Raw genomic sequence first — 18,729 nt, 5'->3', positions numbered from 1 at the left:
AATATACAAGTGTTCTTCCTTTGTTGCTGTTTGATGTTTAGCTCTGTGTTTTTAAAAATAGTGAATATGGTAGCTGGCTAAGACTTCCTTTGAAAGATAAGATTATAATAATAACTAGGGGGAAAATCTGTTTTAGTAGTAATTCTAACCTTTGGGGACGTACTGATGCTAATCAGTTGGAAGTAAGGACTTTCAGAACATGTTAGCACAGAATTTAGATGAGGGTCACAAGAGAATATCTTTCTTCTGACAACTAGTGAATTTACTATTAAAAAGGACTCACAAGACATGAGCAGCGCCATGTGCAGTCTAGCATTACGCAACTTGAATGCCAAAAAGATATTATCTTTTTTAATGAGTGGCTTTCGGAGTTTCCTTTATTTAGTTTTTTTGGCTTCACAATCTCATGTTCTTCTGAAACAGGAGTTTTCTGAGGTTTTCAGATAAGCCCAAGTGCTACTGTCCCTTCCTTTCCCGAAGAGAAAGGCTAATTCTGTTCCTGGTCACACAAGCTGTTGTAAATCTTGTCCTTGACCTCTGTGCTGGTCCTCTGAAATCTTTGCTTTACTAGGAAGCTAAAAATATATATACTGTGAGTTTTCTTTGATAGTAAAGTGAGCTTTAATTCCCATGGTGCTCTGTTGCCTTTTCAGCTGTGTTAATGTAGTAAGTTGAGGGACCAAGCTGTAAAAAAAGTTCTCTGAAATGATCCAACTTCAAAAAATCCTCTGGGTAGAGGAAGTAGCAGTTCACGTTATCTGGAGTGTGTAGACTTCTTAAGTCATCTTTCCTTCTCAAAACAACTGTATTGTGTAGTTTTACCCTCAATGAAACCATAACTCATATGAGAATGGACGGCATATTAACTATTTTTGCTGTGATCTACCACTTGTATGGCTGTTTGGTAGTTGGCTGCATTGCATTAAAACCTATATGTGTGATATGTGGTTATTGAATACGTAAGTGGGAAAAAAAGTTCTAAAACATTCCTTAATTCCTACCTTCTTCAAAATAGCAATGCCCGGTAATCTGTTGTACTCACCACATGATTAAACGTGGAGCCATTGACTAGTTTATGCTTGGGCATTACCTATGAGAATTCCCCTTAAGGTCAGAGGTTGCATGGTTGAGGTTGAAAGGGCCCTCTGGAGATCATCCCATGCAATCCCCCTGCTCAAGCAGGGTGACCTAGAGCACATTGCCCAGGACCATGTCCAGACAGGTTTTGAATATCTCCAGGGATGGAGACTCCACAACCTCTCTGGGCAACCTGTGCCAGTGGTCAGTCACCCTCACAGTCAAGAAGTTTCTCCTCAGGTTTAGATGGAACTGCCTGTGTTTCCGTTTGTGCCTGTTGCCTCTTGTCCGGTTGCTGGGCACCACGGAGAAGAGTCTGTCCCCATCCTCTGGACACCCTCCGTTCAGACAGCTATACACGTTGATCAGCTCCCCCCGAGCCTTCTCTTCTCCAGGCTGAACAGGCCCAGCTCTCTCAGCCTTTCCTCATAGGAGAGATGCTCCAGTCCCCTCATCATCTTTGTAGCCCTCCGCTGGACTCTCTCCAGTAGTGCCATGTCTCTCTTGTCCTGGGGAGCCCAGAACTAGACACAGTACTCCCGGTGGGGCCTCCCCAGGGCTGAGTAGAGGGGCAGGATCACCTCCCTCGACCTGCTGGCAACACTCTGCCTAATGCAGTCTAGGATCCCATTGGCCTTCTTGGCCACAAAGGCACACTGCTGGCTCATGCTTCACTTGTTGTCCACCAGGACTCCCAGGTCCTTCTCGGCAGAGCTGCTTTCCAGCAGGTCAACCCGCAGCCTGTCCTGCTGCATGGGGTTATTCCTCCCCAGGTGCAGGACCTTGCCCTTGCCTTTGTGGAACTTCAGGAGGTTCCTCTCTGCCCAGCTCTCCAGCCTGTCCAGGTCCCTCTGAATGGCAGCACAGCCTTCTGCTGTGTCAGCCACTCCCCCCAGTTTAGGATCATCAGCAAACTTGCTGAGGGTGCACTCTGTGCCTTCCTCCAGGTCGTTGAGGAATACATTGAACAAGGCTGGACCCAGGACTGACCCCTGGGGGACACCACTAGCTACAGGCCTCCAACTAGACTCTGTGCCACTGACCACAACCCTCTGAGCTCTGCCATCCAGCCAGTTCTCAATCCACCTCACCGTCCACTCATCCAACCCACACTTCCTGAGCTTACCTAGGAGGATGTGATGGGAGACAGTGTCAAAAGCTTTGCTGAAGTCCAGGCAGACAACATCCACTGCTCTGCCCTCATCTGCCCAGCCAGTCATTCCATCCTAGAAGGCTATCAGATTGGTCAAGCATGACTTCCCCTTGGTAAAAATGTACTTAATCTACTTAAAATGTAGTGCAAATGACTTTATTCTGTAATCTTTGCTTGTATGGGGTAGCATTTAGGAGCTGTCTCTGAGCATCCGTTGCCTAAAATGATGGGTTTGTTCCTATGTCCATTGCTCCCATTGGATTAGTGACGGAACCCAAACCTGCAAATGTCTTCCTCTGTTTTATGTAATGCAGAACTGGATGTCAGCACTTACATTAAAAAGCAGTTCAAGTACACCGTATTTGACCTCTTATTTTCTTGGCAAAATCCATTGCAGATGAAAGACTAGAGTAAAAAATCTAATGTAATATTAACTGTCTTGGTAATTTGGTCTTAATTTGTTTAAATATCTTGTGTGCACAGTGAGGAGCTAGGAGAATTCATGGAGATGAAAGGTGCCAACAGCCCTGGGATCCTTGTATTGACCACAGGCCTCAGCAAACCTTTTATGCGTCTGGATAAATACCCCACGTTACTCAAAGAACTTGAAAGGCACATGGAGGTATATCTTATCAGCATTTATGTTCCAGCTTAATGATGATTTGACAACAATTATTTTAAAGGTACATGTCAAACATGATGGGACCCAAAATTAAATTTGTTTGCTCTTCCTTCAGCCTTCTAAAAAATGGGCTCCAGTAGTTTAAAACTTAATGTAGTCAAACTTCCACCAAAAGCTAAATATTTACAGTAAAACTTCCTAGAGAGGCTAACTGTCGCTCCTAGGTCAGTCTTGCCTGGTCTTTGGTTGACTTGATGTTGAGTTTGTCTCCTGCACGCTACTTGAGGCTACTTTATCCTGTAGAAAGAGTGCTGCTTCTCATCGTAACAATTCAACCAGTTGGACACATCACCAAGATAGTCCCTTTTGACTTCTAGTGAACATGGTCCAAAAATGTCCACATTTGCATTTAATAGGTTAGATTTTTGGGGTGTGGCAGAGGGAGAGAAATAAAAAAGCCTATGGGTCTTTTGTCACATTTTAATTTCAGTCAGGCAGTGACAGCGTGTCATCTTAGTCTGGAAGGAACATAGTTTGTGACAAAGACAGTTAACATGGTAGATTGGAAAGCGATCTTTGGTCTATTAGGCCTTGCAAAATTTCCTTGGCTATAAGTGACTCTTCATTTTGAATACAAGCAAGACTACCAGAGTTTGATATAAGAATAAGAAGGCTGTGAGAAGAGAGCAAATAGGTCTAAAAACTTTTTTTTTTATTTTACAGGATTGTTTGTTTGTTTATAGTTAAGTATCTACAAAGAATTTTATTATTTTTACTAGAACTAAAAATATTACTGTGTTTTTTTCCCCTTATTTTTAGGACTATCATCCGGATCGACCAGATATACAAAAATCCATGACTGCCTTCAAAAATCTTTCTGTAAGAGTGATGAAAAATAGATATATTAAGGAGAATGTTTTTAATTTCACCTCCCTTTAATTGCTTTTAAAAAAGTAAAGCTCTTTGTAAATTCTCGTCTAAGAAATTTTTGTGTAAAAAAATTTTGAAAGCCTGGAAATTGATGTTGTGTGTGGACAGAGCTAAGGATGGTAATTTATTGAGGTATTATAGCGAATAGACTGTCAACATAACAGAGCTACACATGCATTTCTTACCTCTCGGTCTACTCTCCCTGGTGCTTCACCTGCACTTTATACTAGTGCTAGCATAACTAGTGGCTTGGAGAAGGGATTCTTTACAACACTTAGAGTATATTTTATGAGGTTTCCTTCTGGAGAAATGATATTGGAGTTAGGAGATGTAGGAGGAAAAGGAAAGTGCTAATGAAACTTAGGAGACGTGCAGCTCTTAGTAATAATGAGGAGGGATAAGTCTGATTTGCGCAGACGAGCTATTTGCTAAGAGGTGCAACTAGCTTATGTTTAACACAATCTCAGTTACAAAATACTTAATGTTTTAAGAAGTGAGGGCTGGTGGTAGCCTCATATTTTTATTTTTTTGAGCACAAATTTACTGTTATCTGTGTTCCAAAGAAGCTGGGGGACCACCCAAGAGAATGAGATCCACAAATAGGAGGAAGCAGTTCTTGTTCTGAAGAACTGAAATCAGATAAGTGGGAGTACAGCTAGTAGACATGTTATAAAAACAGGACCACGAGGTCATACACGCACATTGTTTACAAAATTAGCACGACTCTTCTTCCTACAGAAAGATACTTTTATATATGATCATGAATATACGTGACAGCTGTATTACTATTTTGTGCTTGGTATAGCCATTTTTGGTTAGAAATACACTGCTGGCTTAAATTCATAGGAAAAAAATTTGAGAAACGTGGCTGTGACTGTGAATTAGAGTAATTGAGGTCAGTGTATTGAAAGGAAAAGTAATAATGCTGAAATTAACAAAACTGATTTTATAAGAAATACTACCAATAATCATCTAAATGAAATGCTTTAGATGAGATACAGTCCTTTGTGCAGTACAAGCGCAACAGTAAATATGACTGTAGTGCTATTTATACTCTTTACCTACTGCAAATTAGTTGAATTGATAGATGTGGTATTTTTCCCTATGTGTACTAGGCACAATGTCAAGAAGTACGGAAACGGAAAGAACTGGAACTACAAATACTGACAGAAGCTATCCGTTGTTGGGAGGGAGAGGACATTAAAACACTTGGCAATGTAATTTATATGTCCCAGGTCATGATTCAATGCGCTGGAAGTGAGGTAACGTAGTTTCAGTCTTCATTGTCAGTCTTTCTTTCCATTCTGCAATTAAATTAATAATGATTCCTGTGTAGCAGAAGTAAACAGAGTGCTTCAGAGACACTAAATGCTACAGTCTTCCTATAGTGATTTAAGACTTTTGTTTTGAAAAAAATTTTCCTCGAGATTGGATGGTCTCAGCTGTAACATTGACTGAAACATAGCCAAATATAGCAGTTAGAAACATTTTAAGATGATTTTAAGGGAGTATTTCCAAAATATGTAATACATAAAGAGGATCTTCCATGCATAGTTCTGTTACAGGATCATTTGGCAAAGCAGTAATTACTGCATGTTTCAGCAACGAAAACTTCCAGTTATCATACTGTAAGGTGTCTGAGGCCCACTTCTTCCTCATAGTTTTGGCCACTTTGCTCAGTTTTAAAATACATATTTTAAATACAAGCTTGAGAGCAAAGTGATTCTGGAGAATTAGGATAAGAGGAAACATATACATTTGGGAGGCTGCTGGTTGATTATAGACCTTTTTTACTGTGCCTGAAAATCTCTGCTATTTAATTAGAAAACTTAGTAGTGGTTTGTTCACTTGCTAGTAGAGAAGCATCTAGTTCACAGCAGACATTACCACAGTTTTCCTTTCCTTTTGTAGCAGACTGCAGAAAGACCAGAAGACTGGTCATAAGGTGCTCTGAGTTACCTTGTAATGATGATTCATATTAAGGTTGAATTCAGTCTTATTTCCAACAAAGTTTGAATGGAGACATTAAAAAATCCAAGGTGACATTGCAAAGTCTGGAGATGATATTAAAAAAAAAAAAAAAAAAGTCTTACCAGCAATACCATTATAAAAGATCTCAAAAGCAAGAGCTTAAGAGCTTAAGAGAAAGGAAAAGTATTCAGATTACTGATATGCTTTTACTGTAAGTTGTTCCCTTGTATATTCAATTAAGCTTTGAGAGTTTTTTGTTTGTTTTTTTTATTTCTTTGAATTGCAGCCTCGTTCAGTCATTTTCTTTCCTTAGGCCAAAGATTTCTGTAAATGCCACGGAAGAGAAAAGTGTAATGCAAATGAATATTTTAGACTGCATTGTCTGAAATTGTTCTCATATTTTCAAAATATTTTGTGAGCAGTTAAAAAAATAGAAAAAAGAAAGTAGAGGTCATAGTGCATCTTCTGCAGTCATATCTCTCTTCTTGTGGTGTAAAAAACTGCTGAACTCACATTATAAACTAGAATGTCATATGTAATTGATTGAAGCTGTTTAGGAGCTTCTCTACAGCATTACAGCATTGCTTTTTGACTAGATATAGAACAGTTTAGTTTGTGCAAAAACAATGCTTTTTTAATGATATATACATTTGTAAAATTTTACTGGAAATGTTTTGAGAATGTGTTGGACATTGAGATGCTTGTTGGATGTGTATATTTGTTTGTCATTGAAATTTAAGACTTCTTTATCCACTTCTTTGTCTACTTTTTAATCTTTCTTTTTTTGTCTATAACTCTAAATTAACAGTAAGCCGCCTCTGCCTTCTCTGCCTTCCCTCCTCCCCCCCCCCCAAAAAAAACCCACCCTCAAAACAAAAATCAAAGGACAGCCTCATGAGTGAAACCTGCAAATTAAAACTAGAACTAAAACAAAGCATGGAATATTTTCATTACAAATATAAGCATTATTGCTTTTCTTTTATATTCCTTTCTGTGCTTCATAATAATAATAATAATAATTCACATTATATAAAAATCTGATGCGTCCAATTTGAAATATCAAGGCCTTGACATCCTTAAGTGCGTCCATCTAAATTGTATTAAGAAATATATCCAATATACAATTTTGCTTTTCCTGAAATCGGTGGAATACTTGCTATCAAATTAAACAAAGACAGTATTTCACCCAGAACGTAAAATTTCTTTATTAAAATATTAGAGTGTACTTTCAGGGGAGTAGTATGGGCATGTATTATTCACATTTTTCAAGTAGAAAATCAGATAATTCTTACTCTTTATTATTTTTATGTAGGGTTAATTTTGCCAATGGCAAATATTTGTGGAGTAACTATGGAATTGTAACACTGCAGGTGGTTTTAACTTAAAACAAAAAAAGAGAAGAGGAGGCTTATGATGTTGTATTTACAGTTTTGTTTTCTTTTTTTGATAAGGAAAAGAATGAAAGGTATCTTCTTCTCTTCCCTAACATTTTGCTAATGTTGTCTGCCAGCCCGAGAATGAGTGGGTTCATCTATCAGGTAGAGTAATGCTTGTACATATGTGTATACATGTATTGGGGGGGTGGGGTGGGTTTTTTCTTTTTTTTTTTTTCTCTCTCCAAACGGTGATTCAGAGAAAAGGTGATTTCTACAAAGAACTGGTGATTTGATTTATATAATACCGGGCTATAATGTGAAACCTCAGTTCAATTTTTGCAGCTGATGCCCTGTGTGATTACGAACGAGTTATTTAACCTCTCTGCTTGTTAGTACTAGCTCATGAAAAGAAACATCAGTAGCTTTTTAGCTCTACATAGGAAAGTGATGTTGTTGTACAGGTTTGTTAGTGCTCTTCTGGCTGTTGCTTGAGTCTTACCAAAATTGCACAGTGCTCTTAAGGTTGCATTGATGTCAGTTAGGCTGTCCTACCATCTGGTCCTTTAGGTATGTCTACATTAGTGTGTTTTTTTTTTGCAGTCAGTAGAGCACTTCTGAAATGAATCTTCTCGTTGTCCCTCTTTACTGTTTTTTGGGTCATGATGTGGAAGTAGTCTCAGAGCTTAAAACCGGATTCTCTTTGAATGAAGCTAAACTGGAAGATGTGTTCCAGAAACGCACCTCATCTGCTGCAAATTCCTGATTGGCACTCAGTCCATGGCACCAGTCTAGAGTTAGCCTAGCATTAAAGCACCTGAAGTTCACATACAACGTGGCTTTCAGGTCTCTAAGCACCGGGTGTTTCACTTTAGAAATCCACTACTCACTGCTGGTAGAGACGCTCTTTGAGCCCTCTAGCCACTTTCCTAGATGGACCCTTGCTGCCTGCATTCCCACTACAGAAAAAGAGCAACTGTGCTACAGCGCAGTAGGATTGGGTTGCGTCCCCTCTAACTTTAGGGTACCTTTTCAGAAGCACTCCGGGTTTATAGTTCCAAAGACCTCTAAGAGGTGAAGGTGAAGCAAACGCACAGTCCTCGAATTTTTGATGTCTTTATAAATGTTCTTGAGCAAGTGCTGCTCCATGGTTTTCAGTCATCACAGTAAAATGCCAGAAGCAAGGGAAAAACTGAAACAAAGTTCTTGAAGCAGCAAAAGATTTCACCAGCTATAAGTTCTTCTGTAAACCATGTTCTTGAACAGTTTGTTACTTTTTCCTGATTTTCCTCTGTTGAATGCAAAACTGTTGATTTCCTCATAAGCTTTCAAGTGATTTTCCCAACGCTGAGAAATTCTCAAATTCTAACGACTACGTTTTTCACAGCAAGGCAAAATTATTTCATCACATTATTTCATCTTGTTATATCTATGAGCCAGTGGCTCAGAGCTGTTTAGTTTGCATAGCAGGTGCTTTTTGGATTTGTTCCGAGTTCCTTGTCTCAGATATGGTATATGGACAGAAGATGATGCGACTCCCTCAGCCTTTCCCAGAGAAACCATGCCACTGAAGGCAGTATGTTTGCACACCTCTGTCCCTGGTTGGTGCATGTCTGCTTGCAGGGAGCAGAAGAGCGTTCCTAATCCCCGCAGTTTAGATGTAAACCAAATAAGCTTTGGTGAACGTTACACCCTGCATGCATTTCTGAATGTTCCAGTTGTTGGCAGGCTTTGGATATTCTAATATATAGTGCTTCTCTCTACCGCGTGAGCTAACAGGGAGTAACTTTTAGCAGCGGTAAAGTGAAGTCATTGTAGGGTGCACAAAACATGCTTTGCAAAAGGGCGTCACAGTTGTTTGTTGACAGAAAGGAAATGTAGATGGTTCACATGAGTTCAGTTCCACCTTCTGTATTTTTTCTGTTGACTTTATACCTTTTCTCTCCAAGTGCCTCAGTTGATCTTCATCTTTTTCTACTACTAGGCTTTTGCTTGGTGTATCCTCATATTCCTTTTTCACCTATCCAAGCTGTTTTGTACCTCTCTCAGTGAGGCTGTATGTTCTCTGTTACTCATGAACCAGCAACACTGAAAACCGGGAAAGAGAATTTTAGGCCACATTGTAGCACATGATGCGATCACATTTCCTCCAATGTAGAAGCTGTTACAGGAAAGCTCTATCTTTTGGCATCTTGGACTCGAGCATGCTTTGTGCAGACATGATACCAAGTGATTTTAGTTGCTAAGCTTGTAAGAAACCTTTGTCTATTGTTCAGTAATAAAAAAATACAGATTTTTTTTTCTCAGTTTGCACTTTTGTCAGTATGTGCCGAGCAGCGTTTTTGTACAGGAGAATAAAAGGTCCATCTGAAAGAACTTTAATAGAAGTTGCATTTTTGGTAAAGCCTTTCATCCTGACAGTATTCGATCTCTCTCTTCTTCCGTGTTTCTAAAGGGGTAATGTGTTATCCTAAAGTTACATTTTTTTACGGCTTGACTGGATTTACAATGAGAGAAGACTCTCTTCTGCAAAATTAATATATTCTTCTGAAACTTTACAAACTTCTTTGAAGGTGTAAACTGCTTTTATTTTCTTTCCTCGAATATTTCTGAGAGTGAATTTAGCAGTGGGGATATTAGAGACCTGAATCTTCAGTTTAAAAAAAAAAAAAGAAAAGAAAAGAAAAAGATGATGCATGTCTCTAGTGAAGTCTTCCTTTATGAATGTACCACAGGCCTTATTTTAAGAGCCAGTCGGGCAGTTTATAAATAAACGTGCTTGAAGATAAGTCACTATTGCCTCTAATGTGTAACATGGATGTCCCTGAAGGTCTCGACTCCAAGAACCTGAGGCTGTAGTGAATGACTGCTGATGTGTTTGTATGGATTTGTAGCCTGTTCAGATTTCAGGTTGACTCATTAAAGTCTCAGATGTCATCTGCAAAAATTGGGCATATTAAAACTTCCGTTACAAGCTGTCTGGGTGCGTTTTAAAATATTTTGTACCGATGAGTATGCTTGCATTTGGTGATACACTCTATGTGCCTGTCTTTGTTCAGAGCTTTAAACGTTCGTACCCTGTACCTGGCAATGTTTTTGTATGTTCTGGATTTAACTTTAGTGTTACTGCTTTTTTAGGGAAAGCTGCCAATGACAGGAATGACTATCACAAAGCTAGAAGACAGTGAAAATCATAAAAATGCATTTGAAATATCAGGTAATGGCCATAAATATTTTTATTTACTGTTTACTCCAGAGTATACTCTTTCAAATATCAGACTATGCAAACTTTGTAAGGCAGATACCCAGAGCCTGGCTTGAAAGTTCTTTTTTTACAGCCTGTTTTAAGCAGTTAGCAGACTAATTCTTCTTTCCATGGGATTCATCCTCAAATTTCTGTATTTTAATGGATGGAGGAAGTAGCATTGAATAACGTCCTGCATAGTCAACCACTTTGGACTGTGCTACTTTCTGGAAGGAATGGAATTCCAGAGGCTCTGGAAGAGGTTTAATCAAGAGCTTTCTTGTAGAAATGGTCTGTCTACTCACTGAGACATCAGTGTCTCTGCTGATCATGATTGCAGCTGCACTTGCTTTGGGAATTTTCTGTCTGTTAGGTACTTTGTTTCAGCATATACTTTAATTCCATGGCGGGTTGAAAGGACTGTGGGCCCATTACTGATGTCAGAATCCTGGGAAGACACATTGTGGAGCAGGGTCCACGCTGTGGAGCTTTGTACCTTCTTTCCGTTCCTGGATCAGTTCTGTCTCCAGGCAGATTTGTTAGGGTAACTTTGACTCTCTGAAGTGGCAGGCAGTGTCACACTGTCTGTATTGTGATATGGAAGGAAACAGCTGTTGATGGTGCTTGTTCTTCTGCGATAATAGCTATGAAGCTGACCTCAGGTAACTCTTAACTGTACTGTAGCTCATCACATACCTTACCTACCGCAATTAAAGTGATCTTTGGTTAACCTCCTTGCTGCTTTCCCAAGTGCCTTTCACCTCAGTTTTAATATCAGATTCAGACTGTATGCCTTTTTCTGAGGGAACATCAGTGAAATGCGCTTTTCCTGTTTTGCAACTGACAGACTGAAGAAGAACGTGTTAGGCTGTGTGCTGACTTTTTGGAGGGCTTGGAGAAGCTATAAGGCTGCTAGATTGTCCTGCTGGAGCTTAGGACAAGTCTTTCTCCTACATCTGTTTCTTACCATAACAGTGGTTCTTCATTATTAAAGGGAGTGAAAAAAGGGTAGAATTCCTAGGCTTGGCCCAGGAGCAAACGCACGGAGGAAGTATCATGACATGGAAAAGTGAGATGCTGTAATACTGAGAATACAGGTTACAACCTTCGCGTAGGTGACGAGACCTACGCGAGAGAATTACATTAGAGAGATTTACATTAGGGGAATTACATTAGGGGTTTTAACATTTTAGGGAATGCATGTTTTTACAGTCATGTGAGACTGACTGCATAATTTTTCTGTTCCTTCTGACATCTTATGTTTTCTCTCACCTAGGAAATATGATTGAAAGGATACTAGTGTCTTGTAACAACCAACAGGATTTGCATGAATGGGTGGACCACCTGCAGAAGCAAACCAAAGTCACAACTGTTGGGAATCCCACCATTAAACCTCACTCTGTGCCATCTCACACGGTAAGAAATACCTTATGGGGTAAAGTGAATGAGTGCTGTATACTGTGTTAAATTCTGGCAAACATGCTACTATATAAAGCATTTTCTTTAGCCAGGAGTGACAGGGATATGAGTCTCGTTATTACGCCATTTTGGGTCATAGGTTCATTCTGTTGTTAGTTGTTTGAACCAGCAGTAAAATAATTACTTTTTAGTCTAATAGTTCAACCTTAGCAGGGTAAAAGAAAATTCTTTGTCGTTACTTGTTACTGTTTTGACTAAGTAGTACATGTATCATTTTTAAGTGTCCTTTGAACAGTAAGTTTTAATTGGTGATGTACCTGACAGTCTGTGGAGAAACAATTTCAGCTACCTTCTTTTGGATTCTGAATTTGAGTTGTTCAATCTGAACGGGTCTAAATGGAGCTCCATCCTTAGTGGTGAAAGAAGTGGGCTGCTTGTAGGTGTTCTTCGTTTAGTATATGCTCTTTCTGTGGCAGACACTAAAAATTTCTTTAAGCTCCAGTTTTACAAATAATAATTCAGTGTTAAAGTTTGTGCAGGCCAGCTGTAATAAGCATAAGTGCTAGACAGCTGGTGGATTTATTTCACTTGTCTTGGATGATATTTTATCTTCATTAAAGTGATATACTTTCTTTCCCTTCCTGTAACCGGTGTTTTTGACAGCTTCCCTCCCATCCGGTAACACCCTCCAGCAAGCATTCAGACAGCAAGCCAATACCACTGACTCCCGCTTACCACACTCTCCCACATCCATCCCATCACGGGACTCCGCATACCACGATAAATTGGGGACCTCTGGAGCCTCCTAAAACTCCCAAGCCTTGGAGTCTGAGCTGTTTACGGCCTGCCCCTCCATTACGGCCTTCAGCAGCTCTTTGTTATAAAGAGGTGAGATGCTGTAGCCAAGAAATATTACTGCGCAGCAGGCCTACTGTAAGAAGTTTAACTCTCTTCTTTTCACACCATCGTTTTACAGTTCTGTGCGTGTGTTTTATATAGAAAATGTTTCAACAGCGAATGCTGAAATGGACTAGTGATGCTGGTAATGGACTAGTTAATTATGTTTATTATTTCAGGCAGGGATTTAGTCTTGCAGTTCAGATGATAAGGCTTGATAGGAGAGGATTTTTCTCTCCCCCTTCCCTCCACTTTCTTTTTTTTCCTCCCTTATTTCCACTCTGATATCTTTTATTTTGGAATCTGTGTCATGCATTTTCATGATTCTAATTTGGTGTGAAGCACCAGGGCTCAAAGACAGGCATACAGTTATGCCTGTAAACATTTTATTCTGTGAGCATGAGAGGTTGATAGAACAATGTTATTTTACAGGCATGTACTTTGCAGTTTCTTAAAAATTGACTGCAGACTGGCTTTTTTCTTAAAATTAACCTTTTCTTTTTTTAAAAAAAAAAAAGAGGGGGCATAGTGCAGCTTGGTTGTGCGTTTTTGTATTTGTTTGTGGTGGGTTTTTTTTTTTTTTTTTGGTAAATCCCCTGCACAACAAGGAAAAAATGATAGATGGCCTTCAATTGGAAGGTTAATATTTGGGCTTATTTGCTCTAAGAGGTTCCCTTTTTCAGCTGTAGTATAAGCGCATCTCGTCATAAGTCAAACTCCTTTCATGCCTTTATGTATACGGCACTAAACTCAAATGTGGTAAAATTTCACTCATCTTTACATTGTTTAGCGTATGATGATGTTCAAAACCTATCTTCATCCTCTTTCGTCTGTGTCCTGCTCATTCACCTTTTCGCTTTCTTGTTCTGTACTTTTATAGAGGATGTCTTGTATCCTTAAGGTAAGGGGTAGACCAGTATATTCCTTTGTGTTCCTGTGAATTAGCATGACTAGTTTTTGAGCGGAAATGCCGTACTTGCTGATTTTTTTTGTTGTAGGTCTGTTCTTACGAAGCCCTAAATGCTTAAAAATTCTGCCTTTAAAGAAGACAGGTATACTATCTGTCAAGCTTCTTTGTTAGGTTCTTTTTTACCTGCTTCTGAATAGCAAGTCAAATGGGTTATCCCTTCAAAAGTTAAGAAAAATACTGTGTTAATGTATGCCTGCCTGTTTCCTTCGCTCTAGCTCCCAGACAGCCTGCATGCTTTTGCAGCAGCTTTTCTGTATGTTTCTGTTAATAGGATCAGGTAAATGCAGAACGTTGTATAGTTGGAGGAGGGATAGAAAGGAAATAAGTCAGTTCAGGCAAACCTGATGCACCAAAAATATTAGTAAATTGATTTTTGGTGCTGTTAAAATATATTCAGTTAGTAAATACTGTATACATCTTAAAATTTTGTGTAACTTTTGAAATATGGTAAAGAAGCTCTACTCTTCTATTTTTATTCTCCCCCCACAGGATCTCAGTAAAAGCCCTAAAACTATGAAAAAACTGCTTCCCAAACGCAAGCCAGAACGGAAGCCATCAGATGAAGAGTTTGCACTGAGAAAAAGTAAGAGAGACTGAGCAAACATCTGCATAGCACATAGGCTGGAATTAATGTTAGTTTAAATTATGTGCAAGTTAGATGTGCAGTCCAAGCAAGTCATCTGGTCTCCTCTTCCCTTGCAGTGGAGAGGGAGAGGTACCGTCAGAGGACAGTTTGTTTTTCTCATCTTAGACACTTAGCTGGACGGGATGAGTTGCTTTCTAGAGTTTTAACTGTTCACTACAGAATGCAGAAAATTGTCCAAGGCTTGGTGAGAGACATCCCACTTTCTAATATTAGCCCAAAAAGGGCAGAAATGGCTGAGGAATACATAAAGATTTATTTATTTCTGGTTAAAATTTATAATTTGCAATTTGTCAGCAGCACTCCCAGTCTGTTACCGTTTCTAATGAACAGAGTAGCAAGTATAGCCTCAATGATCTCAGTATGTTGGGAAACGCTTGTTCAGTTTATACCACTTCAGGTAATACTATTCGTCCTGCAAGGAAGTAACTATTTTTGATATTTTCAGTCTTGGTGGGAGTCGTATCCTCTGTTTGTAGATGTCTGTATGTGAGCTAGTTGTTTCAAGCACCCTTCCAGTCAGTGGAGAGAAACAGGTGCATTTAAGGCACAATTTATATCCAGGTTCTATATGCTTGTAAAGTGCCTGTTTCTGTCTGCTTACTACAGAGGCAAGTGAGATTGACTCTAGAGCCATTTAAAACTCACTAAGATAAACTATCTTTTAATACTGTAAACAGCAAGTTGGAGTTTAAAAATACTATCCCACTTGTATAGAATATTTAATAGCTATGTTCTTGAATTGAATCTGGTAGGAGCTTCCACTGAGCTGGGTACTGGAAAGCTGGGTATAGCTGCTGGTTCGAAGACTAGTTGCTTCCAAGGTCAGTCTTCTAAGATCCAACAACCTGCTCTACTTTCGTAGAAATAAGGTCATTTGCTGGCATCTATATCAGAAAAAGTTGCAGAGCTCTAGGCTGCCTGAAGTCTTAAAAGCATTGATCCAAGAGAGATTGATGAGAGTATAGAAAACATATATAATAAGGGTCAAAATCTGAATGTTGGACAATTTGAGGTGGAGAGAGTGTTAACCTTATCCAGCAAACACTATTTATTTCCTTGTCAGTTTTGCTCTGATTCTGCCTTGTAAATGTGTGTGAATGAATAATCCATATACTTGTGTCAGTAAAAGGTAGGGGGTTAAAAATAACTTATTTTGACTGTATTTGCATCTGAAGGCTGTAGTCTTTTACTGCAACTTTTGCCTCTACGTGTCTGTCCTTTTGCTCATGAGCTTCTTAAAATAGAGACTGTGCTTCTTAAGTGTTCAGAATGCATGAAGCATGTTATGTTGGCTCTAATCAATTTATGCAGGGTTGGGGAGAAAAAACTTTTTCTTGGGGTGCTGTTGATTAACCTGAGATGGAAGTCCTTCTGCTGTGCTGCGAATTTGATATGGCGAGGAGTTAAGGTAGTGAATCCTGTGTTCATGGATGTGCAGATGGAAGTTTTAGTTCAGGATGTAGGCAGGTGAGCTTACATTTTCTTGATGCTTGCTATATGATTGATGTTTAGAAAGGATTCTCTCATGATCACAAAGGTTGAAAGACACACATAGTATGCATGCATAGTAGGAGAGACCTTGCTGTCAGACAGCCTTTTCAGAGCTTCCCTCTTTTTTCTTTTTTTGAAAAAAAAGTTGGCGTGAGGAAGAAGATCCCAGACTTAACTTTGAAACAGTAGCAGATAGGTTGTCTATTGTCCTACACTGTATTAATTAAGTCCATCTTAACCATCTCTTTAATACACAGTATATGGTATTTTGGGTCTCTGCCTCATTGGGTTCTGTGTGCAGTGTCTCTGTAGCCTTAGGTAGTAATTATGTGCAGTAGCTGTTTGCTTGCTGAAATTAAACTAAAAGTATATTTGGAATCCAGAAACTAAAGTTCTGTTACTGCTACTTGAAAATGTCAGTGGGAGCTTCGATAGTAACAAGAGCTCCAATATTCAGCATCACATAGTCACTAATTATCTATACGTGGGTTTGGACAGTACCTATAAATGAGTTAAGAGTGCTCATTTACAGGGTGAATTTCAGAGTGGGTTTTTTTTTTTTTTTATTAGTGACAAAATTTTACAAAAAATTTAAGAAGCCTCTGGCAGGCAGTGAATGTTATCTGGCTAGAAATTTTTTTGCTTAAGAGTGATTCTTTTCATATTTTGAGAATGCATTTTTTTTTAAAAAAAAAGTTGATTCTCTTCCATATCTTCAGAAGATTCACTGCAGACCGATCAAACAAGAAGTATCCTTATTTAAATTTAACCAACCTCTGAAAAATCTTTATAGCCAAGGGAGGTAATGGCTCCCCATAACATGAAGGAAGATGTTTTTTTCTAGTCCTATCTCACTCCTGACTGTAGAAGATAGTGTTTGGAGAAGTGGTGTTTTAATCAGTCTCCTGCATAATAGGTAAATACAATAGCAACTTTGCCTTTAAAATGACAGTATTGTTCTCTTATGGGAAAAATGGCTGTGTCATTTTTACCTAAGCAGGTTTTAGATCCGTACTGATTTTTTTGTTTGTTTGTTTCCTTTTGGAAAATTGTGTATAACGTCATAGGCCACTTTTCTTGATACGTTTTTGAATTTGCAATTTAGACTTCTGAAATACTTAATTTTTAAGAAATGGAGAACCCACATACCACTATGTAGTTAATAAGCAGCCCGGTGTTAAAATATTTTTAATAACTGTTTCTCTCTAACTAGTTAGGTACACAAGTGATGGAACAATTTAAAATATGTTCACAAAATTTTTTTTCACGTGTGATACATCAGCTATAGGCGGACTTATAGAAGAATGGACTTTGTATCTTAATGCACATTTTTATTTCTACTTTTACACAATTCAAGAAATTGGCTTGTAAATAACAACTTGATCATCTGAATGTGAGAAACAGAAGAGCCAAAAAAAGGAAAAAAACCCTTACAACTTTCAACGTAGCTGCTTATCTGAGTTGCCAGTTTAGTTTTGTGTGACTAAAAATCCTTACAATGTAGCATTACTATTTCATTTTTCTCCCTAATAATAATAGATGTAATGTTGGAAAATGCTATTGAATTTGTTTTGTCCTTAATAACGGGGATCTCTTTAGGACTAATGAAAGTATTGCAATACAATATTAGGTCAAATATTGGAAGATGGAGATTCAGTAGTTGCAACATGTAGCTGACAGCTTTACTTGGCTTCTGCACTTGTAGACGTGGAATGATTTAAGCGTAGTTGTTAAGAGAGGAGATGTGAGTTCTTTTTTTGGCAGAAGGCAAATACATTGGCAAATACGTTTTTTTCCTCTCCTGTTTAAATTAACACTTTTCAATATTTTATATGTATGAAATGACTTTCCATGAAAGGGATTTTTGTGACTTTGAGGTAAAGAATTTTATTTATCCAAAATACGTAACTGATTCTTGACATACGCCTTTTTTCCACTGTGTCAGTAATTAGAAGCCTTTGTTCTGTGCTAGTGTGTTTTCAGTCTTTTCCATTTTGGACCCATAAAAGTTTTCCACTAGGGAACTACTATGAGACTTCAAGCTCATTGCTAATAATTTTGTTTTTATTATTACTTATCATCTCTGGATCCCCAGGGATTCACAGAATCACAGAATGGTTGAGGTTGGAAGGGACCTCTGGAGATCATCCCATGCAACCCCCCTGCTCAAGCAGGGTGACCTAGAGCACATTGCCCAGGACCATGTCCAGACAGGTTTTGAATATCTCCAGGGAAGGAGATTCCACAACCTCTCTGGGCAACCTGTGCCAGTGGTCAGTCACCCTCACAGTCAAGAAGTTTCTCCTCAGGTTTAGATGGAACTGCCTGTGTTTCCGTTTGTGCCTGTTGCCTCTTGTCCGGTTGCTGGGCACCACGGAGAAGAGTCTGTCCCCATCCTCTGGACACCCTCCGTTCAGACAGCTATACACGTTGATCAGCTCCCCCCGAGCCTTCTCTTCTCCAGGCTGAACAGGCCCAGCTCTCTCAGCCTTTCCTCATAGGAGAGATGCTCCAGGCTGTTCATGAGGGATTCTGCTAATTAATATTACAACAGACAAACCCAAATAAGCGTGATATTTCAGCTGAGTGCCTTCACAAAGTTGATTTCATAAATGAAATATTTGTCTTGCTACTGTAGTCCTATCACAACAAAAAGCAACCATACCAAAATCTGGTTATTTTTCCGACCTTGAAAGAGAAATAACCTGTACTTCAAAGTATCTGAGTCTGTTAAATTGGGGGGAAAAACTATATCTGATGAAGAGAATTTCTTCAACAGTCACTCTGTCAGTCATTCCTGACGTGTTTTTGGAGAGTTGGCTTTGCTGTGTTGGTAATAAAACATTGAAAGTAAAACTGGATGCCTTGGCTGCTAGAGAACGTTGCTGTTGGCACTGGAGTCACTTTAGATTCAGGCAGCAGAAAATCTGCAAGAC

At 39.0% G+C, this 18,729-nt stretch overlaps 1 protein-coding gene across 11 annotated transcripts in view; it reads left to right on the top strand.

The window, feature by feature from the left end:
• The window catches only part of ARHGEF7 (Rho guanine nucleotide exchange factor 7), a 132,562-nt gene that overhangs the window by 94,296 nt on the left and 19,537 nt on the right, over positions 1-18,729 (top strand). For all 11 annotated transcript variants that reach the window (XM_068927242.1, XM_068927224.1, XM_068927274.1 and 8 more), the window contains 8 exons: positions 2,714-2,852; positions 3,672-3,731; positions 4,898-5,044; positions 7,205-7,291; positions 10,265-10,343; positions 11,647-11,786; positions 12,453-12,677; positions 14,146-14,239. In XM_068927242.1, coding sequence (XP_068783343.1) covers positions 2,714-2,852; positions 3,672-3,731; positions 4,898-5,044; positions 7,205-7,291; positions 10,265-10,343; positions 11,647-11,786; positions 12,453-12,677; positions 14,146-14,239 — 971 coding nt within the window. The remainder of the gene's footprint in view (positions 1-2,713; positions 2,853-3,671; positions 3,732-4,897; positions 5,045-7,204; positions 7,292-10,264; positions 10,344-11,646; positions 11,787-12,452; positions 12,678-14,145; positions 14,240-18,729) is intronic.

This window comes from Struthio camelus, chromosome 1, assembly GCF_040807025.1.
Source record: "Struthio camelus isolate bStrCam1 chromosome 1, bStrCam1.hap1, whole genome shotgun sequence".
NCBI lineage: Eukaryota > Metazoa > Chordata > Aves > Struthioniformes > Struthionidae > Struthio > Struthio camelus.
This window is presented reverse-complemented; position numbering and strand designations above follow the sequence as displayed.